Here is a 21,070-nt window from a genome sequence, read left to right on the forward strand (position 1 = left end):
AACCTGGGGGTTGCAGTGAGAGAGAGACTCACTCAGATTCTTGTAGAGAGGAGGAAAACTTCTTCAAGACAGGCATTTGATTTTAACCTGATTGCGAATCCTCTTGCAAGGATGCCTGCCTTGAAGAAGTTTTCCTCCTCTCTACAAGAATTTGAGTGAGTCTCTTTCTCACTGCAACCCCCAGATCATCTACTCTATGCTACTTTCTCGCCAACCCCCTCTCATTTATCTCTGCCTCTATTCCTGATGAAGGGCTTTTGCCCGAAACATCGATTTTCTTGCTCCTCGGATACTGCATAACATAGCAGAATTGAAACCATCCAGTCTGCTTCGCCATTTGACAAGGATTGACATGTTTCTCAACCTCATTTGCTTGCATTCTCACCGTAACCTTTATCCTCTTACTGATCAGAAAGTCAATATTAAGAACAACCAATGACTTGGCCTCCATGGCCTTCTGCAGCAAGGAGCTTCACAGGTTAGCCACCTTTTGATGTAGGAATGCCTCACCTCAGTCTGAAAGGTCGCCCCTGCACCCGAGGCCATGCCCCAAATTCTAGTCTTACTATTGGAAACATCTTCTCCCAGTATTCCGTAACTTTCAATTATTTCACCACTCATCCTAAATTCCATATTTCCATTGGTGCTCCATGCCGCTCTGACTAGCTACTCAAAATACCCAGTAAATTAACGGAGTTTCAGCAGGAGGATGAAAACTTAAAACAACTGTATCAAAAGGCATGCACAGAAAAAGTAACTGAATGTTACTATCTTAAAAATGACACCTTAATGAGGAAATGGAGAGCATCGCATATTCAGGCAGATGAGAAATGGGCAGAGGTTCATCAAATCTTATTGCCAGTAGGGTATAGAAAGGAGGTGTTGAGAGTGGTGCCTGAGCTACCATTTGGGGGTCATTTAGGAGTGAGGAAAACACAGGCTAGAATACAAAGCCATTTGTATTGGCCTGGACAGCACAAGGATATAGTTGAATTTTGCCAGACATGTCATACATGACAGGTAATTGGAAAACCACAGACTGTAATAAAACCTACACCTTTAATACCTGGGTGGCACGGTGACTCAGTGGTTAGCACTGCTGCCTCACAGCGCCAGGGACCCAGGTTCAATTCCAGCCTCGGGCAACTATGTGGGGAGTTTGCACATTCTCCCAGCGTCTGTGTGGGTTCCCTCCAGGTGCTCCGGTTTCCTCCCACAGTTCAAAGATGTGCAAGTTAGGTGAATTGACCATGCTGAATTGCCTGTAGTGTTAGGTAGATTAGTCAGGGGTAAATATAGGGGAGTGAGTTGTGTGGGTTACTCTTTGGAGGATCAGTGTGGACTTGGGCCGAAGGACCTGTTTCCACACTGTAGTGAATCTAATCCATAGAGTACAGACCCAGTGTCCTCAATTGCTCCTCATATGACATGTCCTTTATTCCTAACATCATTCCTGTAAACCTCCTCTGGACACCTTCCAAGGCCAGCACATCCCCCCTTAGATATGGGGGCTAAAACAGCTCCCAATATTTCAAATGCTGTCTGACCAGAGCATTGTATTGCTGGGGTTACATATCAGCTCTTGTATCCTAGCCTTCCTGAAATGAATGGCAACTTTGCATTTGTCTTTGTAACTACCAACTGAACCTACATGTTAACCTTCAGGGAGTCCTTGTTCAGGATTCTCAAGCCCCTTTGTGCTTCAAATTTCCGAAGCTTTCACTGTTTAGAAAACAACCCTCACCTCTACTCTCCCTATCAAAACGTATCATCTCAGACTTTGCCACACTGCATTCCATCTCCCACTTCTTTGTCCCTCCACTTATCTACAGTCATCTGCAAACTTTGCGAAATGCCTTCAGTCCCTTCATAAAGATTGCTAATGTACGGTGGCACGGTGGCACAGTGGTTAGCACTGCTGCCTCACAGCACCTGAGACCCGGGTTCAATTCCGGACTCAGGTGACTGACTGTGTGGAGTTTGCACGTTCTCCCCGTGTCTGCGTGGGTTTCCTCCGGGTGCTCCGGTTTCCTCCCACAGTCCAAAGATGTGCGGGTCAGGTGAATTGGCCATGCTAAATTGCCCGTAGTGTTAGGTAAGGGGTAAATGTAGGGGTATGGGTGGGTTTCGCTTCGGCGGGTCGGTGTGGACTTGTTGGGCCGAAGGGCCTGTTTCCACACTGTAAGTCTAATCTAAAAAAAAGTCTAATCTAATAACACGAATACTTGTCCTAACACTGATCTCCACTCGTCAATGGCTGCTATTTTGAAAACAAAACAGATCATACTCACACTCTCCCTTCTGCCAGTCAGCCAATCCTCTATCCAGGGACTGCTCATAACCAAGACAAACTGCGCAATGCCAAGTATATTAGCTAGATAACCCAGTGACTAGCTGGTCAAATCTGTCCCACATATCACACTGTTGCCCAGCAGCTCCCACATACTACAGCTGCAACACACTAAATGGAATAGAGCTGACTGGATAGGCAATGAATTAATTTGGGTATTAAATTTGCAAATATAATGTCTAACTGCAATAATGTCTCCTGATTTAAACCTGAAAATGTGTTGCTGGTTAAAGCACAGCAAGTTAGGCAGCATCCAAGGAACAGAAAATTCGACGTTTCGGGCATAAGCCCTTCCTGTTCCTTGGATGCTGCCTAACCTGCTGTGCTTTAACCAGCAACACATTTTCAGCTGTGATCTCCAGCATCTGCAGACCTCATTTTTTACCCTCCTGATTTAAACCAACTGGCTCAACAAAAGAAGTGGATGAAATACCCACCAATCGGGCATTTTCTTGTCATGTCATATTAGTTCTCATCAGAAGAAACAAGTTGAAAGACCACTCTTTGCCATCGTTCTATGGCTCACTGTTACTGCCCTTCCCACAGGTGTACTCTTCTCTTTATGAAACAGTTAATTCGGCTCTATTTCCTGCTCCTTACAAAACTACTGTCCCTCCCCTAATCCACTCCTTATGATGAAGCTATTTTCGCCACACATTTGTACCGCTTCAGAAGCTCAGATTCCTCTTTTCTGTTGCTCATTGTTTCGCAGTGATGCTGACATGCTGCATACACTTCACAGTCTGTCAGAGTCCAGACTGTACTCAACCAGCCCAGGGTAGCAAATCCCAAAACAGAATTCTACATCTGGACAGCATTTGCTGAACAATCCCAAGCATGCTTGCAATAGCATTAACCACCAATTTAAGAGAAACAGTTGAGCTCTCACAGCCATACATTTACACTCAACTAGGGGTGACGCACATTCAGATGCCAGGCCCCATTCTCTATCATAGAAAGAATAGATTTGAGCCCTATGCCTCTTTAGAATTAATCATGAATCTTGGGAACAGTTTCTTCATGGCAATGCTTCAACCAATAAATCGAGTCGCCAAATAACCCCCTTTTTCTCCAGTCAACTAAATTCTAAAGAAATATTTCTGTACTGAGAACATTAGCTTTCCCTTCACAGATGCTTCCAAACCTGTTGAGTTTCTCGAACAAGTTGTTTTTTGTTTCAGATTTCCAGCCTTTGCAGTTCTTTTTTATTTCAGTATAAACAGGTGCGATTGTTTGAAATTTGGCATTCTTGTGTTCACCCTGATAAGTGCAAGATAGAAAACTTTGACAACGTGTCTCTCTCTTCAGCAGCATAAAGGAATAGTGTTCCAGAACGTCCAGATCGGTGGAATCATAGCTGTTGACATAGTGGGGAAAGAATTCAGCCTCAAAATCCTCTATTGTACATTACCTTAATGCATTCAATGGCCACTTTAAATAGAAGGGCAGTAAAACTATATCCCCTGTCCCATCAGGTTTGGATGCAACACTACCACCTCAGTCACCAGTACAGATGTTAGATTGGCTTTCTTAAGGGTGAATTATTAAAAGTAACTGGCCTGGATGGAGGCCCCAGTCACGCATTCACATCCTGTGTAGACCAACTGGCAAGAGCACTCTCAGACATCCGCAACCCTCCCGTACTACCATCTAAAGTCCCCACCTGCTTCAAGACGACCACAATCCAGTAGTGCAAAAGAAAAAACATGCAGCATCATCCAGTGGCTCTGACATCCATAATTATGAAGTGCTTCAAGAGATTGGTCACAGCTCACATCAACTCCAGCCTCCCAGACTACCTTGACCCCTTGCAATTTGCCTGCCACATTACAGGCCCTCAACAGACCCCCACCTCCCTGGCCCTTTACCCATCCCTGCAATATCTTGACATGGATACCTACCAAACCTCTGCAATTTATAGTTCCAATAAACTCCTCTCCCAAGTCTGGGACACAGGCCTCCGCCTACACAGACCAGTGCATCACTCCTCCTATCCAATTACTTCATCTATACATCCAGTTGCATCAGGAAAGTGACCAACATAATCAAAGACCCCTCCTAACCCAGTTATACTCTCTTCCACCCGCTTCTGTCCAACAGAAGATAAACGTACAAACAGATTAAAGAATAGCTTCTCCCCGGCGGTTAGCAGACTTTTGAACGGACTTCTTTAATGTTAATTCCGTTCTGCACCTCCTCAGCAACATTGCATCTTATACTGTGTTCTGTTACCCTGATGCACTTGCATAGTAAAACCTGCCTGTAAAGCACTTTTCACTGTACCCTCAGCACTCGTGACATTAATATATCTAATCAAACCAATCCAATCAACCTTTGGAACATGCCGCTCAACCCCCAAGAGATCTGTCTGCACCCCTTTCCCAGGTCAGCTTACCTTCTGGGTCCTGTGCCTTCCTGCTGCAAGGCAGATTTCGCTGCCAACCGTGTCCCGCACTAGCCTCCCCAGGGGGGCTCCGTGCCTCTGGGTTGGTGACTGAACGTGGACAGCAGATGTTGGTGAAGGCTGGGGCTCTGTCTTGTCCTTGGGTCTTCACCGTTGCATGGTAGACAGCGGGGCAGACCCTCTGGGCTGAGCCAGGTTTGAGACTGTCATAGGCTGGAGGGCGTTTGCAAGCCAGTGGGAGGTAAGGCCACACTAGGGAGCCTGGGCCAGGCAGGCTAGGGTGCTCCAGTAGCCCATGCGCCACTGGCATCTTGTAGAGGCTGGACAGAGGCCGGGAAGGGGTGCTGGCTTTACTAATGGAGCAGAATACACTTTGTACACTTGAGAGTTCTTTTTCCACCTTCTGGTCACCAGAGGCCTGGGTGACCAGTGAGTGGGTGGTGACTTTCACAGAGGAGCAGATGACACTGAGTGACGGGGGCTTGTCCCTCTCAGCCTTCTGATAAACATGGGTCTGACGGCCTGCTAACGCTGACTGGGCCAAAGCCTTCATGGTATGGGATGTGGGCAGCTCCTTCTCAGGACGGTGCTGACCAGATGCCTGTGGGGGAAGGGGCGTTGAGTGGCTTCTCGCCCTCCCTGAGGGCACCATGACACCCTGATGCAGCCCATCCTCCTTCTGCATTCTGGGAATCGGCTGCCCAGCAGATTGGGCATCTCCTGGGGTGGGGGCTGAGTCGCCATGTTGCAGGACAGGGAGCTTGGAGCCAGGCTGGCTGGCAACAGTGAGGGCAAAGGGAGCCTTGTAGGCCTTCTGGGAGGCGGACTGAGGGAAGGCCAAGAGAGGTGGACGATGCAGGAGAAGGTTTGGAAAAGGGGGAGGAATGTCATGGGGTGAGCTTCTGGAGTCAGCCTGGTGAGGAGCCTTGGGACCCCCTTGGCTCAAACCCCTGCTTGTTTGGGATTTCGGGAAGACAAACTTGCTCCACTTTGCTTCCCGTGTGGCATCTTCGGGTAAAGGGTACTTCATTTCCTCGTAGATGGCCTCACTATGGTCTGAATCTTCATCAGCTGCACTCTGCTCTTTGAAAACATCTCCGACCATCTCAATGTAGACTGGCTCCTCCTCACCCTCCTCCTCCTCGCCCGCCACCTCTTCCTCCGAGCCGCAGGGAGGCTCAGCAGGTGGAGTGTACCTGAGCCCGGATGTCACAGGGAGGGAGGCCCTGCCAGCAGAGGCTTCGTCGAAGGACATGGAGAGCTGGGTGTTGGGGCTCCGCTTCGGCTTCAGGGGTGGGATCCTCCGCCCGCTGTCTCCTGCCTCGACGCCTGGCCTCTGCATCACTGGAAGGGGAAAGAGAGACAGGTGATTGCTGCTTCCTGGGCACAGACCATGGCTGCCATGTTGAGACCACCTAGAGGAAACATTTACAAATCTCTAGTGCCTCTCTCCACCCTTTATCCTCCCCCTGAGCATCTTTCAACCAAAATTAGTCATTCCGAAGTGTCGCTAGGAAACATGACAAAATCCCACAAACTTTAATGGCAAGGTCATTAATTAATTAAGGTTTTTAATGTGGCGGCAGCTGAGGAATGAACATTATCCACAGAGCACTGGTGAGAACTCCACTCTCATGCTCTTCCTACAATAGTGGGCATGGGATCTGCAGTTAGCAATTGTGCTGTGTCTGATTAGCTGTGTCTGTTTACTATTGCTGCTCACTGTATTTGATTAGTTAAGCCTAGTGTGGACCCAGAGAACAGTAAACAATGCTGTAAGAAGGGCTGGAAGCACTGTGAACAAAGGTCTGACACCTGGCTGGTACGTGGCCCAATATTGCTCACCTTTCTCGCCCTTTGATCCGAGTCCTTCGTCCCCGCTGCTGCTCCTGCCCTCAGGGCACAGGCTGAGCTTGGTGCTGGGATGGCGCCTGGGCTTGCTTGGAGGTTTTCTGGTACAGGAGTGTTCGCCATTCTCCACACTGCCCACTGAGTGAAGTGACAGAGAGCGGGTGGTCATTCCACTGGCACATGGGTGTGGCCCATGCTCCTGGGAGGCTGGCATGGTCATGAAACCCATTCGGAAGTGCTTGCGGAAGGAGGCGAGATCCCGCACCCTTCCCAGTCCCCCATCCTTGCAGACACTTGGTCGGGAAGAGGAGAAAAGGAGGAGGGGGTGGGGGATGGGGCAAAGGAAAGAGAGACAGACAGGCCAGGAGGAGGGGGTGGAAGTAGCAAGAGGGACATGGAGAGAAAGGGAAGAGATGGAAAGAATGACAGAGGAGAAAGAGAGAGGAAAGACAGGAGGGAGGAGGTTAGGAACAAGAAAAGAGAGAAATAAAAGGAGAGAAAGACAGGGAAGGAAGCGGAAAGAGGGATAGGGGAAAGACATTGAGAGAATCATAAGTAGGTTAAACAAAGGAAAGCAAAGCTTTTTCCTGAACTGTTTACAGAACAGGAGTCAGTGAAGGTCATCGAGCACAGGGGCTGAGGTACTTGGTAGGATGGAGGTTACTGTTCTGCATGAGTTGAAGTTTGCAAAGCAGTAAAGCCAGGAGAATGTTGGATTAATGCAAGCCAGATAGCACAAACAACAACATGGTTATGACTAGATACTCTGCTTTGTTAAGTGCAGTTTGTTGAGGAATGAATATTGACTAAGCTATAAAGGAGATTGTGGGCCTTTTGTTCAACCAGGAGACCTGATTGGACGCAGCATTACACTCTGAAAAATGGTGCCTTTGACAGTGCAGTAACTCCTCAGTCCTGATTCGGGAGTGTTAGCCTAGATAGGTCTCAAAACCCCATACAAAGGAGTGCTCTAAATTGCACATCCACAACTCAAGGTTGGAATTGTATATGTCAAAGTACAGTGGCCTGAGGCTAATCTCACTGCTAGTGCAATGTTCAAGACCTGAGTTTTTGACTGGTTGGAGGTCATCTGAAGTGGAGTTCTTTGGAGAGGTGAAATATCCTTTAGAATCGTAAAGAAACAGACAGGAGTATAAACCTATTGGAACTATCAAAGCAGTTGTTAACAGAACTGCTAGGAAACTGTCAAATTAAAGGCATTTGAATGTCTTACCATTCAGAAAGTTGCAAATATTGTCTGCAATGTCTAAACAAAATACTCAGCACTATTTCGTTCTACCTGCTAACATAAGCCTGGTGGCTACCACCAGTCAGTCAATCAGTGCCGCATGACTGATTTTACAAGCTTTTGTGATTAGAATGTAGTATCCATAAGTTCACCCTTCATTGGCAACTCCAGGCTACTACCTCTTTGAGGTGAAGAGGGTGATTGAGAAGTACTACAATGGATGAATTTATATGGATTTTACCAAAGCTTTCAACAAGGTTCCTCATGGTAGGTTCACCCAGAAGATTAAGATGTATGGGATCCACAGTCACTTGGCCATTTCGGATCAGATTTGGCTTGTTCACAGAAGTGTGTGTGTAGTGGGGGAAAGGGTGTTCTTCTGGCTGGAGGGCTGTGACTCGTAGTGTTCTGCTCCATATTAGGACCTCTTGTTTGTGATCTACACAAATCATTTAGATGAAAATGTAGATGGGTGGGTTAGTAAGTTTGCCGATGGCACAAATCTCAGGGGAGCTGTGGGTAGCGTAGAAGGTTCTCAAAGGATACAGCAGGATATAGATCAGTTTTAGACATGGGAGGAGAAATGACAGGTGGAATTTAATTTTGGCAAGTGTAAGATGCTGCACTTTGGGAGATCAAATGTTGAAGGAAAATATACAGTTGATGGCAGGATGCTGAACTTCATTGACATAGAGGGATCTTGAGATCCTAGTCCACTGTTCCCTGAAAGTAGATAGGGTGGTAGAGAAGTCATATGACATGCTTTCTTTGTTGGACACGGCATGCAGTACACAAGTGAGGAAAGTGATGACGCAGCTTTATAAAACTTTGGTTAGGCCGCACTTGAGTACTGTGTTCAAATCTGGTTGCCAGGAAGGATGTGGAAGCTTTGCGGAGGATACAGAAGAGGTTTACCAGGATGCTGCCTGCATTAGACAGTATGAGCCATAAGGAGAGGCTAGACAAACTAGGGTTGTTTTCTCTGGAAAGGAGACCTCATACAAGTTTATAAATTATGGGAGGTGTAGATAGGATGGACAATCAGAATCTCTCTCTCTCTCCCCATGAGGTGAACTGTATAATAATACAAGGTATGCATGCAAGGCAAGAGGGAAAGCTCAAAGGAGTTGTGAGGAACACGTTTTGATTGCCAGAATTAAGCTCCACCTGCCATTTCTCCTCTGATGTCTGCATTGGGTTAATGAATGATCTTTTGGATAGACACATGAATAAGCAAGGAAAAGAGGAATATGGACCATGGGCTCACAGAAGAGATTAACAATTTGGCATCACATTCACAATCGTGGGCCAAAGGCCTGTTCCTGTATTGTACTGCTCTATGTTCTACCTAAATGCTTGTTTTATGGGAGTTTTTTTTAAATCAAAAGGTAGACTTTCTTTTGTATTGCCAAGTTCATCAATAGACTTTGAATTAAATTCTTAATCTCAATTTGTGTCCTGTGGTCTGCCTACATGGAGTCTGAGTTGATAAGGATGACAGAAGGGAAAAACATGATGATTGGGGACAAGGATTAGCATGACTTAGCACTCAATAAAACACCATTAACTAGTATATATAGTCTATGTCTTCCCACATGTTAGCCCTCAGATCACAAAACATAATTCCTATTGATTCAGATGTCTTGAAGTCTTTAACAACATAGCTAGCCAGACTGCTGCAAGACCCTGACTTGCAGAGTCTGAATTCTGTGCTTAAGCCTATATGGAGTAAATATACAGTAACTGCAAGCAGACTACTATTACCACCCCACTAAAGGGAAGTGGGTATCATTTTACCAGAACATCTCGTTGTAATGGCCCTTAACCATCTTAAAGGTAGCACAGCATATAGTTATAGCATGTAACCAGACCCTTTAGTCCAACTCCTCCATGCCAACCAAGTTTCCAAACTAAACTAGTCCCACTTACCTGCATTTGCCCCATATCCTTCTAAACATTTCCTATTCATATACCTCTCCAAATGTATTTTGAAAGGGGTAACTGTGCCTGTATCTATGCTTTCCTCAGTTCATTTCACATACGAATCACCTTCTGCGAGTAAAAGTTGCCCCTCCTCTTTTTAAATCTCTCTTATCTTAAAGATATGCCCTTGAATTCACTTATTCTGGGGAAAGGCTTGGTTATTCACCTTATTTATGCCTCTTACGATTTTATAAACTTCTAGAAAAGTCAGCCTCAACCTCCTATGCTCTAGTGAAGAAAATTTCAGCCTTTCCTTTTAACTCAAACCTTCCAGTCTTAGTAACATCATTGTAAATCTTTTCTGCACCCTTCCAATTTGATAATCTCTTTCATATCACAGGGTTATCGGAATTATACAAAGCACTCCAAAAGTGGCCTCACCAACATTCTGTAAAATCGCAACGTGACACCTGAACTCCTATGCTGAACAGTCTGAACAATGAAGACAAGTATACCAAACATCTTATTTACCACCTCTGTCCGGGATCAATGTAATAACAAAACAGACAAAGGGGCTATAAAAGGGGCATGGGTAGCAGAAAAAGGGGCATGGTGGGCAAAGGTTGGCATGGACAGTAATGAGGGGGAATGCACTGTGGATAGAGCAGTTTTTGGTATTATCATAGCTTTGACCAAGTATTGGCAAAACAAGACTATGGTCTTTTGCCCAGCAACCCTCTGCATATCAGACAGCCATCCTCATGTCTACGAATGGTGGCCATGACTCCCATTTTTACTGATCCAGGCATGAAATTCAAGCCACATTATCTACACCTTTCCACTTTTTTTAAAAAAGCTAAGACAAAAGTACAATTTGGGCAAAACCAACGTTCCACCCCACCCCTCCAAGTTTTCATTCTACCATTACCCAGCCTATATGGCCTCAGCCACTCCTGAAGCCTGAGCGGTGGCTAGGATGGAAACGGTGAGATGAGGCAATGAGATAAATGAGTATAAACAAGCTTGACTTAACTTTCAAAGATTTGCGGTAGTCAAAGTATGGCCCAAGACCTAGCAGTCGTGCCTGACGATCTAAGTTTCTGGGAATGGAAAGGGCAAGTTTTTTTGGGGGTAAAGAGAAGGAGGACCAGATGGTAGAAGGAAGGTGAGGAAGAGGACAAACAAACATACAAAGCCAGGGCAAGGGACAGATGTATATGAAAAAAAATGGGTGAGGAAGGAAAAATAGAATGGCAGAAGGAAGACGAGCATTGGCCAATGGAATACCTTTTGAAGTGTGGGCATTGTTGCTATGCCAGCGAACCTTGGTACAGCAAGATCCCACAAACTGTAATGACAGTATGATCAGGTGATCTAGTCAGGTTAGAGAACTTAAACAGATGGTGACAAGAGTTGGAGATTGCGCTCAAAGAATCTCAGCTATTGAGCAGAAAAACAGCAAGACAGAAACGGTTAAGTGACTGATAGAGAGAGACAATGGTAGAGAACTAGAAAGTAGGAGAGAGCTAGAGACAGTGATATACAGAGAGATTGAGGTCAAAAGATGGACAGAATGATAGAAAGGGTCACAAAAGAAATCAGAGAGAGAGAGAGAGAGAGGAAGACAGATTAAGATTTGTGAACATGGAAGAATGAGTGAAAATATGGTCTCCGTCTGAAACACACCAACTGCTGTCCAGAGGCAGTGAAATCACAAAAAGTGGTTACAAAGCCCAAAACATGTGTGGCATTCTTCGAAAGTCAATACTAGCCCCCATGGAGCACAGCTCGGGAATGAACACAGTTACTCCAAGCTGGCAATGGAGCCAGACTACAGTTTATATACAACCTCTGTTGGATGACTTACTTTTTCTTTGATTCATCTTCACGATGTTTCCATTCCATCTTGGTTTTCCGGTATAGGAGATTCATCTCGTCTCGGAGACACCTTGGCACCTTGCCTGTGTCACAGCTTTGTTTTGTCAGTGATGTATATACTTTGAACCCCTTGTCTTCAATGAACTGGAGGAAGCTGGTGATGGCTGCATCCTGCAGGCCACTTGACATCTTCTAGAGCTGAACCAACGGGAGGAAAAACAGTCTGCAGCAGGCCCTGCCGGTCAGGAATGATTTTAGAATTAGTACAAAGTAACACTTTGTCTCCACTGTTCCCAAATACCCCCAAGACAGAAACCGAGCAAAGCAAAACACTCTACACTTTCAAAGTTGAAAGTCAACTTCTGTTGAGAATCAGAGTTGCTACAGCGTGGAAGCAGGCCATTTGGCCCATTTAGTGCACACCTCCCTTCTGAAGAGTGCTGCAGTGAGACACCCCCTGCCACCTCCACCTTGATCCAGCCTAATGCAGTGACCCCACATTTTCAATAGCCAATCCACTTAGCCTACACAGTTTTGGACTGTGGGAAGAAAATCAGAGCACCCAGAGGAAACCCAGAGAGACAGGGAGTGTGCAAACTTCACAGAGTTTGGAATCAAACCACAGTCCCTGGGCAGTGTCAGGCAGCAATGCGAACCACTGAACCACACCGCGACTCTCTTTAACAAAAAAAGGAGGCCCTCTACTCTCAAACTTATAAAGCACCAGAGACCATGTCCTTATTAAGCGTGTATAGGACAGGGACAACACAAGCTTAGATAGAGTAAAACTCCCCTACACTTACCCCAAACACTCCATGGATGATGGGGACAATATGGGGTTACATAGAAGGTGAAGCTTCCTCTATTTCAAACAATACTCCATGTACTTTTTAAAACTGGAAGCAAAGCTGCCTCTATCTTTTAAACTGAAAGTAATGCTCCTTTACACTGCTCCCATTAAACAGACCAGAGTGGAGTATGAGGTTAGGTAGAGTAAAAGCTCTTGCTATTTTAAATTGAAAGTAAAGTTCCCTCAATAACGTACCCATCCAAAGATCGAGACAGGAGGTGGTGCATAAAATCTCCCGCTACTTTTCCGAACAGAAATCGAAGCCCTATATGCTGTTTTAAACAAGAACTAAAAGATCCTTTAACACTGACGCCATCACAGGGTTAGATACAGAATAAAACTTCTCGACTTTTTTCTACGTTTACACTTTTAAGTTGGAAGTAAAGTTCCCTAAACACTGCCACAATCAAACACTTCCAACAAAAAAACAGTCAGCACTGGGATACTCAGTCCTCTCTTACACACAGGCACAGACAGAGCCAATGCTGGGACACCTCATGGTCTGTTGCACACACATCCTGATTCACATGCCACTGCAACTTAGTTGAGCTAGACACAGAATCAGCGCTGTGACACTCAACACCAGTAGATACACACACAATCAATGCTGGCACACTCCTCCCTCCTGGACACGTACTCACACACACAGCATTGGTGCTGGGACATGAAGTCCTACTAGACACAGAAACCCACACTTAGAGTCATAGAGATGTACAGCACAGAAACAGACCCTTCAGGCCAACCTGTCCATGCTGACCAAATTTTCCAACCCACTCTAGTCCCACCTGCCAGCACCCAGCCCATATCCCTCCAAACCCTTCCTATTCATATACGTATCCAAATGCCTCTTAAATGTTGCAATTGTACCAGCCTCCACCACATCCTCTGGCAGCTCATTCCATACACGTACCACCCTGTGTAAAAAACGTTGCTCCGTAGGTCTTGTTGACCAGACCAAACTTCCTCAAATATATTATGATAGCCTAGACTCCAACTTTTACTTGTTTCAAGGCATTCCGGACGCAATTCGATTGTTTGAACTAACGTCCTTGCAGTAAACGCACTTTAATCTTATAGTTCAAACAAAAATAAAGAAAAATTGGAATAGCTTAACTCTATTGGAAAACTTAGAAGAATAATAGATTATTTAAACACTAAATGTCAAATGCTCCAACTTACAAGATGGCAGCGGCTGCAAGATAGGCAGCGTACAGCCTCCTCTGCTTGTCCAGTCCAGGCGGCCACTTCCTCCCTTCTTTCTTTACCTTTTTGACTTTTACCCCCATCTTCCTCCTGTTGGCAGTGGAGTGGGTGACAGCGCAGAAGGAAAGGTGGCCAACATAGGACTTTTGGTGAGGTGGTGGCCTGACCTGGTGGTGGAGGCAGGGACCCAATGCGACAGGAGCATGGTATGTCTGGAGCAGAACTCCAGGCCTTGGTGAGGTGGAGTTCTCAGCAAAGCCAAGGACTCTTGGTTGTGGCGGGCCTGGAGGAGGGGCTCCAGGAATTGATGAGCCAGGGTCTCCTGCTTGCAGTGGGCCTGAAGTAGCGACTCCTGGTCATCAGCGTGGCGATGGCAGCACGGAGCATGCATTATGCTGATAGCTGGCGAGGCAGCAGTAGTGGAGCCAGGTGTACCTGGTTGCAGGTCCAGCATAGGACCTGGTATCGGCAGTCCTTCAGAGGGCTGGGCCCAACAATGATGAGATGGTGCCCGAGGGGTGATGACTTTGATACTGGTGGGTCCGGCACGGGTATCGTTAATTGACCGGCTCAGACTTGGGGACTCATGGTGGAGGATCAAAGCCTTATTTCTTTAATCTTGAAGTATTTGAATGGCACTGGATTGTGTCAGTTGAAACTATTCACTGTATTTTACCATGCAGCTCATTGTAGAGTATAAGCGACAATAAATCATTCCTACAGTAAGATTGCAAAAACACCCATGGAAAAGGCAAATTCAGTAAAACATCCAGTCACACATGTAATTCTCCAGTCCAGGAGGTACAAATATCAAGAAATGGACACAGACAGAGAGGCAGTGAACAAAAACTCAAGCGTTTTCCTGTAGCAGGGACAAATGTCCTACAATTCCAACTAAACACCCCCAAGATCTTAGAAGCTATTTACTTTATTGTCTTGGAACAGCCCATTTAGTATCTCTGCCTAAACCTCTCTTCATAAAAAAATCCATGATAAAATACACTACTTTAAGCCACATATCAACACAGGCACAGTGTCAGCCCTGGGACACACAGCCCTGTTACACAGACATACAGATACCCAATGCTGTGTCATTCAGTTCTGTAACTCACTCATGCTGGGTCACTCATTCCGGTCATGTTAAATGCACATCCCCCTCCCCCCCCCCCCCAAAAAAAACCCCCTTCCCACTGAGTCAGCACCAGGAAACAGTCCCCTATCAAGTGTGTACTGATTCAACTGCATCCTGTCAAGAGTGTACTGTTTCAAACAGCACCACTACGGAGTCATTCAGTCCTATGAGAGAGAAACATACACACACACACAGAGCACTACGATACTCTCAGAACAAAGAACAGTACAGCACTGTAACCTCGCCAATTCCTGGATTCCCTGCTCCGGGCCCACCCCAACCAAGAACAGTATATTGACCTACCATCTCCGCATCAACCATGATACTATTTTAAATTGATTCCCTCTGCCTGCACACGGCCCAAAATCCCAATATTCTCAGCCCGTTCATTTGCCTGTCCAAATGCATCTTAAACTTTGTTACTATAGCCACTTCAACCTCCTGACCTGCAGCACATTCGAAGCACCTGCTATCGTCGCACATCTCCTTTAAACATTTTCCCTGTCTCATTAACCCTCTGCCCTCTAGTAATTCCATCCTGGGAAAAGAGACCCTGACTGCTAGAATTTAATATACATCTATCAGGACCCCACTCAGCCTCCACCACTTTAGCCAAAATAATCTAAGTGTGTTCAATCTCTCCTTAAAGCCTATGCACTCCCAAACTGGCATCCTGGAAAACCTCTTCTTTACCCAGTGAGTCCAGATCGATACACAGCGACATACAGACACTCCTAGTCAGTGCTGAGAGCTTCAGTCTTCTGTTGCTTTCACACAGATTGAGTGCTGGCACTCCAGTTCACTGTTGCTCACACGTGCACAGTCACAGCTGGATGACTCAGTCCTGTTACACACACGCACAGCGCATTGAGACGAGGGACTGTTACACACCTGCACATTGTCCCTGCAGTGAGTCTCTGATGGGAAACTCAGCCCTATTATCCTACAGTCACTGATCTCACAGCACCCACACCCAGAGGATCATTAGCTGCCATCTCTACCACCTTCAGATGGATGCCACCAGACACCTATTACTCTCCACTCCCTGGTTAGCCTTCCACAAGGACCTTTCCCTCTGGGATACCCCGGTCCACTCCTCCTTCACTCCTAACATGCCTCTCCGCAGCCCCATAGCACTTTCCCCTGCAACCACAGGTGTAACATCAGCCTGTTATAATCTGCTTCCTCAATATCCAAGGGCCCGAATGGACGTTGCAGATGAAGCCTCTACTCAGACAGACAGACACACACACACACACACAGACAGAGACAAAGACCCACATGCACACATATTTTGTGGGGTGAGTTTGTACTTGCAGGGTTACATCGTACTTTGCTCAAAAACTGCATGAATTCATGTAAAACTCAGTTATCTCACTTTTTAAGATTAGAATCAATCTAAACATCATGGCATAGACAGAGAACACAGGGGGCTAACACCTTCAACATATCGTCTAGCTATCACGATTGTTAACAACTAACCTTAGAATGCAACTTTTTTAAAAAAGGTTCTGTGATTTACACATGAAAGAAGTGAAACTGTCATGGTATTCTAAAAGATGAAAGGCTTAACAGAATCAATTTTTCAATGCATAATTTCAGTTACATCGCACTGTAAATTTTTGCTATAAATTGTGTGTTAGGATTGAGCCCTCCACAAATACCTGATGGAGTGACGCACCGAAGGCTAGTGCTTCCAATTAAACCTATTGGACGACAACCTGATGTTGTGATTTTTTAACTTTAACACTCCAATCCAACACCAGCATCTCCAAATCAGAGGACCCCAATTGCTTCAAACAGATCACCATCATTCCAGTACCAAAGGGAACACATGCAAAGTGCTGAGATGGGAGAGGGTGGAGCAAGCGAAGGGGGGGGGGGGGGGGTTGAGCGAATTGGGAGGGACGGGGGGGGGAGAGAGGAGACGAGCGGGGGATGGGGGGGCCCGAGTGTGAGAGCGCGAAGGGGGGGAAGCGGGGGTGAGAGCGCAAAGGGGGGGGAACGGGGGTGAGAGCGCGAAAGGGGGGGGAACGGGGGTGAGAGCACGAAAGGGGGGGGAACGGGGGTGAGAGCGCGAAGGGGGGGGAACGGGGGTGAGAGTGCGAAGGGGGGGGAACGGGGGTGAGAGCACGAAGGGGGGGTACGGGGGAGAGAGCGAAGGGGGGGACGGGAGGGGGGGAAGAGAGCGAAAGGGGGGACGGGAGGGGGGGGAAGAGAGCGAAAGGGGGGACGGGAGGGGGGGGGAAAGAGAGCGAAAGGGGGGACGGGGGGAGAAGAGAGCGAAAGGGGGGGGACGGGGGGGAGAAGAGAGCGAAAGGGGGGGGACGGGGGGGAGAAGAGAGCGAAAGGGGGGGACGGGGGGGGAGAAGAGAGCGAAAGGGGGGGACGGGGGGGGAGAAGAGAGCGGGGGGGGGGGGGGGGGGGGGGAGAAGAGAGCGAAAGGGGGGGACGGGGGGGGAGAAGAGAGCGAAAGGGGGGGACGGGGGGGGAGAAGAGAGCGAAAGGGGGGGACGGGGGGGAGAAGAGAGCGAAAGGGGGGGGACGGGGGGAGAAGAGAGCGAAAGGGGGGACGGGGGGGGGAAGAGAGCGAAAGGGGGGAACGGGGGGAGAAGAGAGCGAAAGGGGGGGAATGGGGGGGAGGGAGCGAAAGGGGGGACGGGGGTGGGCAGGGATAAGAGAGCGAAAGGGGGGGACGGGGGTGGGCAGGGATAAGAGAGCGAAAGGAGGGGTCGGGAGGGAGAAGAGAGCGAAAGGGGGGGTCGGGAGGGAGAAGAGAGCGAAAGGGGGGGTCGGGAGGGAGAAGAGAGCGAAAGGGGGGGAACGGGGTGAGCGGGAGTGAAAGGGGGGGATGGGGGATAAGAGAGCGAAAGGGGGGGATGGGGGAGAAGAGAGCGAAAGGGGGGGATGGGGGAGAAGAGAGCGAAAGGGGGGGATGGGGGAGAAGAGAGCGAAAGGGGGGACGGAGGGGGTGGAGAAGGGTGCAAAAGGGGGAATGGGGCGAGAGAGCCTAAGGATGGGACAGCGCGAAAAGGGGGGGGTAACGGAAGCAAAGAGAGCGAAAGGGGGGACGGGGGTGTAAGAGAGCCTAAGGAGGGGACTGGGGGGGGGGGGGGGGGGCGGGGAGAGGACGAAAGTGGGGAACAGTGAGAAAGGGGGGGAACTCGGGCGAAGAGCACGAAACGGGGGGGGGGGGGAGAACAGGGGAGAGAGCGCGAAAGGGGGGGACAATGCGAAGGGGGGGACAGGGGAGAAGAGAGCGAAGGGGGGAACGGGGGGGAGAGCGAAGGGGGGGGAAGGGGGAGAGAGAGCAAGGGGAGAGCGCAAGGGGGGGGGGAAGGGGGAGAGAGCGAAAGGGGGAGGGAGAAGGGGAGAGAGCGAAAGGGCGTGGGATGGGGAGAGAGCGAAGGGGGGGGGAGGGGGAGAGAGCAGGGAGGGGAGGGGGAGAGAGCAAGGGGGGAGAGCAAAGGGGGGGTGAAAGGGAGAGAGAGCGAAGGGGGGGAAGGGGAGGGAGAGAGCAAAGGGGGGGAAGGGGAGGGAGAGAAATAGGGGGGACGGGGTGGGAGAGAAAAAGGGGGAGACGGGGGGAGACAAGAGTTAAAGGGGTACAGTGGCGGAGAGCGCGAAAGGGGGGGTCGGGGGGAGAAGAGAGCGAAAGGGGGGAACGGGGTGAGCGGGAGTGAAAGGGGGGGACGGGGGGGGTAAGAGAGCCTAAGGGGGGGGGGGAAGAGAGAAAAAAAAGAGCGAAAGGGGGGGACGGGGGGAAAGAGGATGAAAGAGGGGAACAGGGCGAAAGGGGGGGGGAAACGCCGGCGAAGAGAACGAAAGGGGGAAGGGAGGGTGGGCGGAAGGGGGGTACCTGGGAGAGAGCAAAAGGGGGGTCAGCGCAAATTGGGTACGGGGGCGAAGTGAGCGAGGGGGGGGTGAGAGCACGAAAGCGGGGGGACGGGGGTGTGAGAGCGCGAACGGGGATGGGACGGGGGGAGAAGAGAGAGAAAAGGGGGAGAAGAGCGCTGAAGGGGGGATGGGGAGAGGGAGTGAAAGGGGGATGGGGGGACAGGAGGAGAAGAGAGCGAAGGTGGGGTACGGGGGGAGAAGAGAGCGAAGGTGGGGGGAGACAGGGAGTGAAAGGGGATGGGGGGGAGAAGAGAGCGAAAGGGGGGGACAGGAGGAGAGAGCAAAAGGGGGGACGGGAGGTGAAGAGCACGAGGGGGGAACGGGGGGGGGGGAGGGAGTGAAAGGGGGGACGGGGGAAAGAGTGTGAAAGGTGGGGGATGGGGGGACAGAATGAAAGGGGGGGGAGAGAGAGAGTGTGAAGGGGGGGAACGGGGGAGAGAGCGATGGGGGGAATGGGGGAAGAGGGAGTGAAAGGGGGGGGGACGAGGGGGAAAGAGTGTGAAAGGTGGGGGATGGGGGACAGAGTGAAGGGAGGGGGATGGGGGATGGGGAGAGGAGAAGAGCACGAGGGGGAAACGGGGGGGGGGGGAGAGAGGGAGTGAAAGGGGGGCGGGGGGGGAGAAGAGCACGAGGGGGAAACGGGGGGAAAGCGGGAGTGAAAGGGGGCTCGGGCTCGGCTCCCCCCGCGGGAAGCTGAAGGAGCGGGAAGGGAGGGGAGGCCCCGGCGGTTACCTGATGCTCGGGGCCTGGGCCGGTATCCGCGGCCTCTCCTTGTTCCTGGTCCGTGACCCGGAGGCTGCCTCCCTGCCTCTCTCTCTCTCCCCGCGGGTCTCTGTCTCTCCCTTTCGGTGTGAGTGTGAGTGTGTCTCCCGGCGGCGTGGGCGGTGGGAGAGGCCTATCCCTGAGGCCTGCTGTCCCGGGCCCCCTCAGCCCGGCGGCTGGGGAGAGGGGCCGCGGGCTGTGCACATCCGCCCTCAGACCGGCCCCATCTCCATCTCCTCCCCCTCCCCCGGTCCCGGTCCCTCGGTGGGTCAGTCCCGCCGCTCGGTAAAACTCCCGTATGAAGCTGTGTCTCAGGCCCGGCTCCTGACTGGGGGAGGGGGAGGGGCAGAGGGAGCGCGGGAAGCGGGGGGGGGGGCGGCCGTTAACGGCTCCTCATGGATGGGGGAGGGGCAGAGGGAGCGCGGGAAATGGGGGGGGGGCGGCCGTTAACGGCTCCTCATGGATGGGGGAGGGGCAGAGGGAGCGCGGGAAGTGGGGGGGCGGCCGTTAACGGCTCCTCATGGATGGGGGAGGGGCAGAGGGAGCGCGGGAAATGGGGGGGGGCGGCCGTTAACGGCTCCTCATGGATGGGGGAGGGGCAGAGGGAGCGCGGGAAGTGGGGGGGCGGCCGTTAACGGCTCCTCATGGATGGGGGAGGGGCAGAGGGAGCGCGGGAAATGGGGGGGGGGGGGGGGCGGCCGTTAACGGCTCCTGACTGAGGGGGGGGGTCGGCTCCTCCCGCTCCTGACTTGACTTTTGTTTTCCTTTTCCCCTTTCTGTTGGACTGAATGCCGTCTCCTGTTCAATAAAGAACTACATTTCTTTATTTCGTCTTACCTTTCATTAACCCCCTTCATCACTCGTTTATAACTTTATTTTTGTATTGCTTTGGCACTTTTGGTACTTCCTTGATCAGTTTTTGGCATTTTTCACATTTTGGTTTCTCTCTTATTTGTTTCCTTACATTTGCTTTCAATGCCAATGTTTTGGGCTTGCTTTATTTAATATTTTTTTTATTTATCCTTTTTTTCTCAACTCTTGTTTGTTTTCTCTTTTGTGTAATTTATTGTTTCCTTTTCTTTGGTTTTTCTTTCCTTATGTTTCTCTCTCTGAAAGAATCCTTCATTTTATATTGTCCCCTTATATTTTTTTCTCTTTGTTTTGTTTTCTACTTGTCTGTGAAGGAGGCTGTTGTTAGTTCCCCCATCCAGGTGGCTGTTTTATTCTTTCTCCTTTAATCACAGTTAAATAAATATGAAAATATTTTTGGCTGAGGAAGAAGGTTGGATGGGCTGGCTTCAGTGGAGGATCAGAGTCAAGAATGTCGTGATGGAAAAGCACAGCCGATCAGGCACCATCCGAGAAGCTTTCCCGGAGAGTTGACATTTTGGGCAAGAGCCCTTCATCATTCCTGACTTGCCCCAAAATGTCGACTCTTCTGGTCCTCGGATGCTGGCTGTGCTTTCCCATCACCACACTCTCAACTCTGATCTCCAGCATCTACAGTCCTCACTTTCATCCAGTGGATGGTCTCCAGGTGCTGCTTTTCCTTTGGGATGCAGACTGTTGAC

At 49.4% G+C, this 21,070-nt stretch overlaps 1 protein-coding gene across 6 annotated transcripts in view; it reads right to left on the bottom strand.

The window, feature by feature from the left end:
• The window catches only part of LOC132835345 (neuronal tyrosine-phosphorylated phosphoinositide-3-kinase adapter 1), a 39,626-nt gene extending 19,770 nt beyond the window's left edge, over positions 1-19,856 (bottom strand). For 2 of the 6 annotated variants that reach the window (XM_060854790.1, XM_060854793.1), the window contains exons 1-3: positions 11,645-11,721; positions 6,600-9,334; positions 4,746-6,098 (exon numbers count right to left, since the gene is read on the bottom strand). In XM_060854790.1, the coding sequence (XP_060710773.1) occupies positions 4,746-6,098; positions 6,600-7,158 (1,912 nt within the window). In that variant the 5' untranslated portion in view covers positions 7,159-9,334; positions 11,645-11,721. The other 4 variants (XM_060854792.1, XM_060854796.1, XM_060854795.1 and 1 more) reach the window with 4 other exon arrangements.
• Between the last annotated feature and the right edge of the window lie 1,214 nt (positions 19,857-21,070).

Source organism: Hemiscyllium ocellatum, chromosome 44 (assembly GCF_020745735.1).
Source record: "Hemiscyllium ocellatum isolate sHemOce1 chromosome 44, sHemOce1.pat.X.cur, whole genome shotgun sequence".
In the NCBI taxonomy this organism is placed as follows: domain Eukaryota; kingdom Metazoa; phylum Chordata; class Chondrichthyes; order Orectolobiformes; family Hemiscylliidae; genus Hemiscyllium; species Hemiscyllium ocellatum.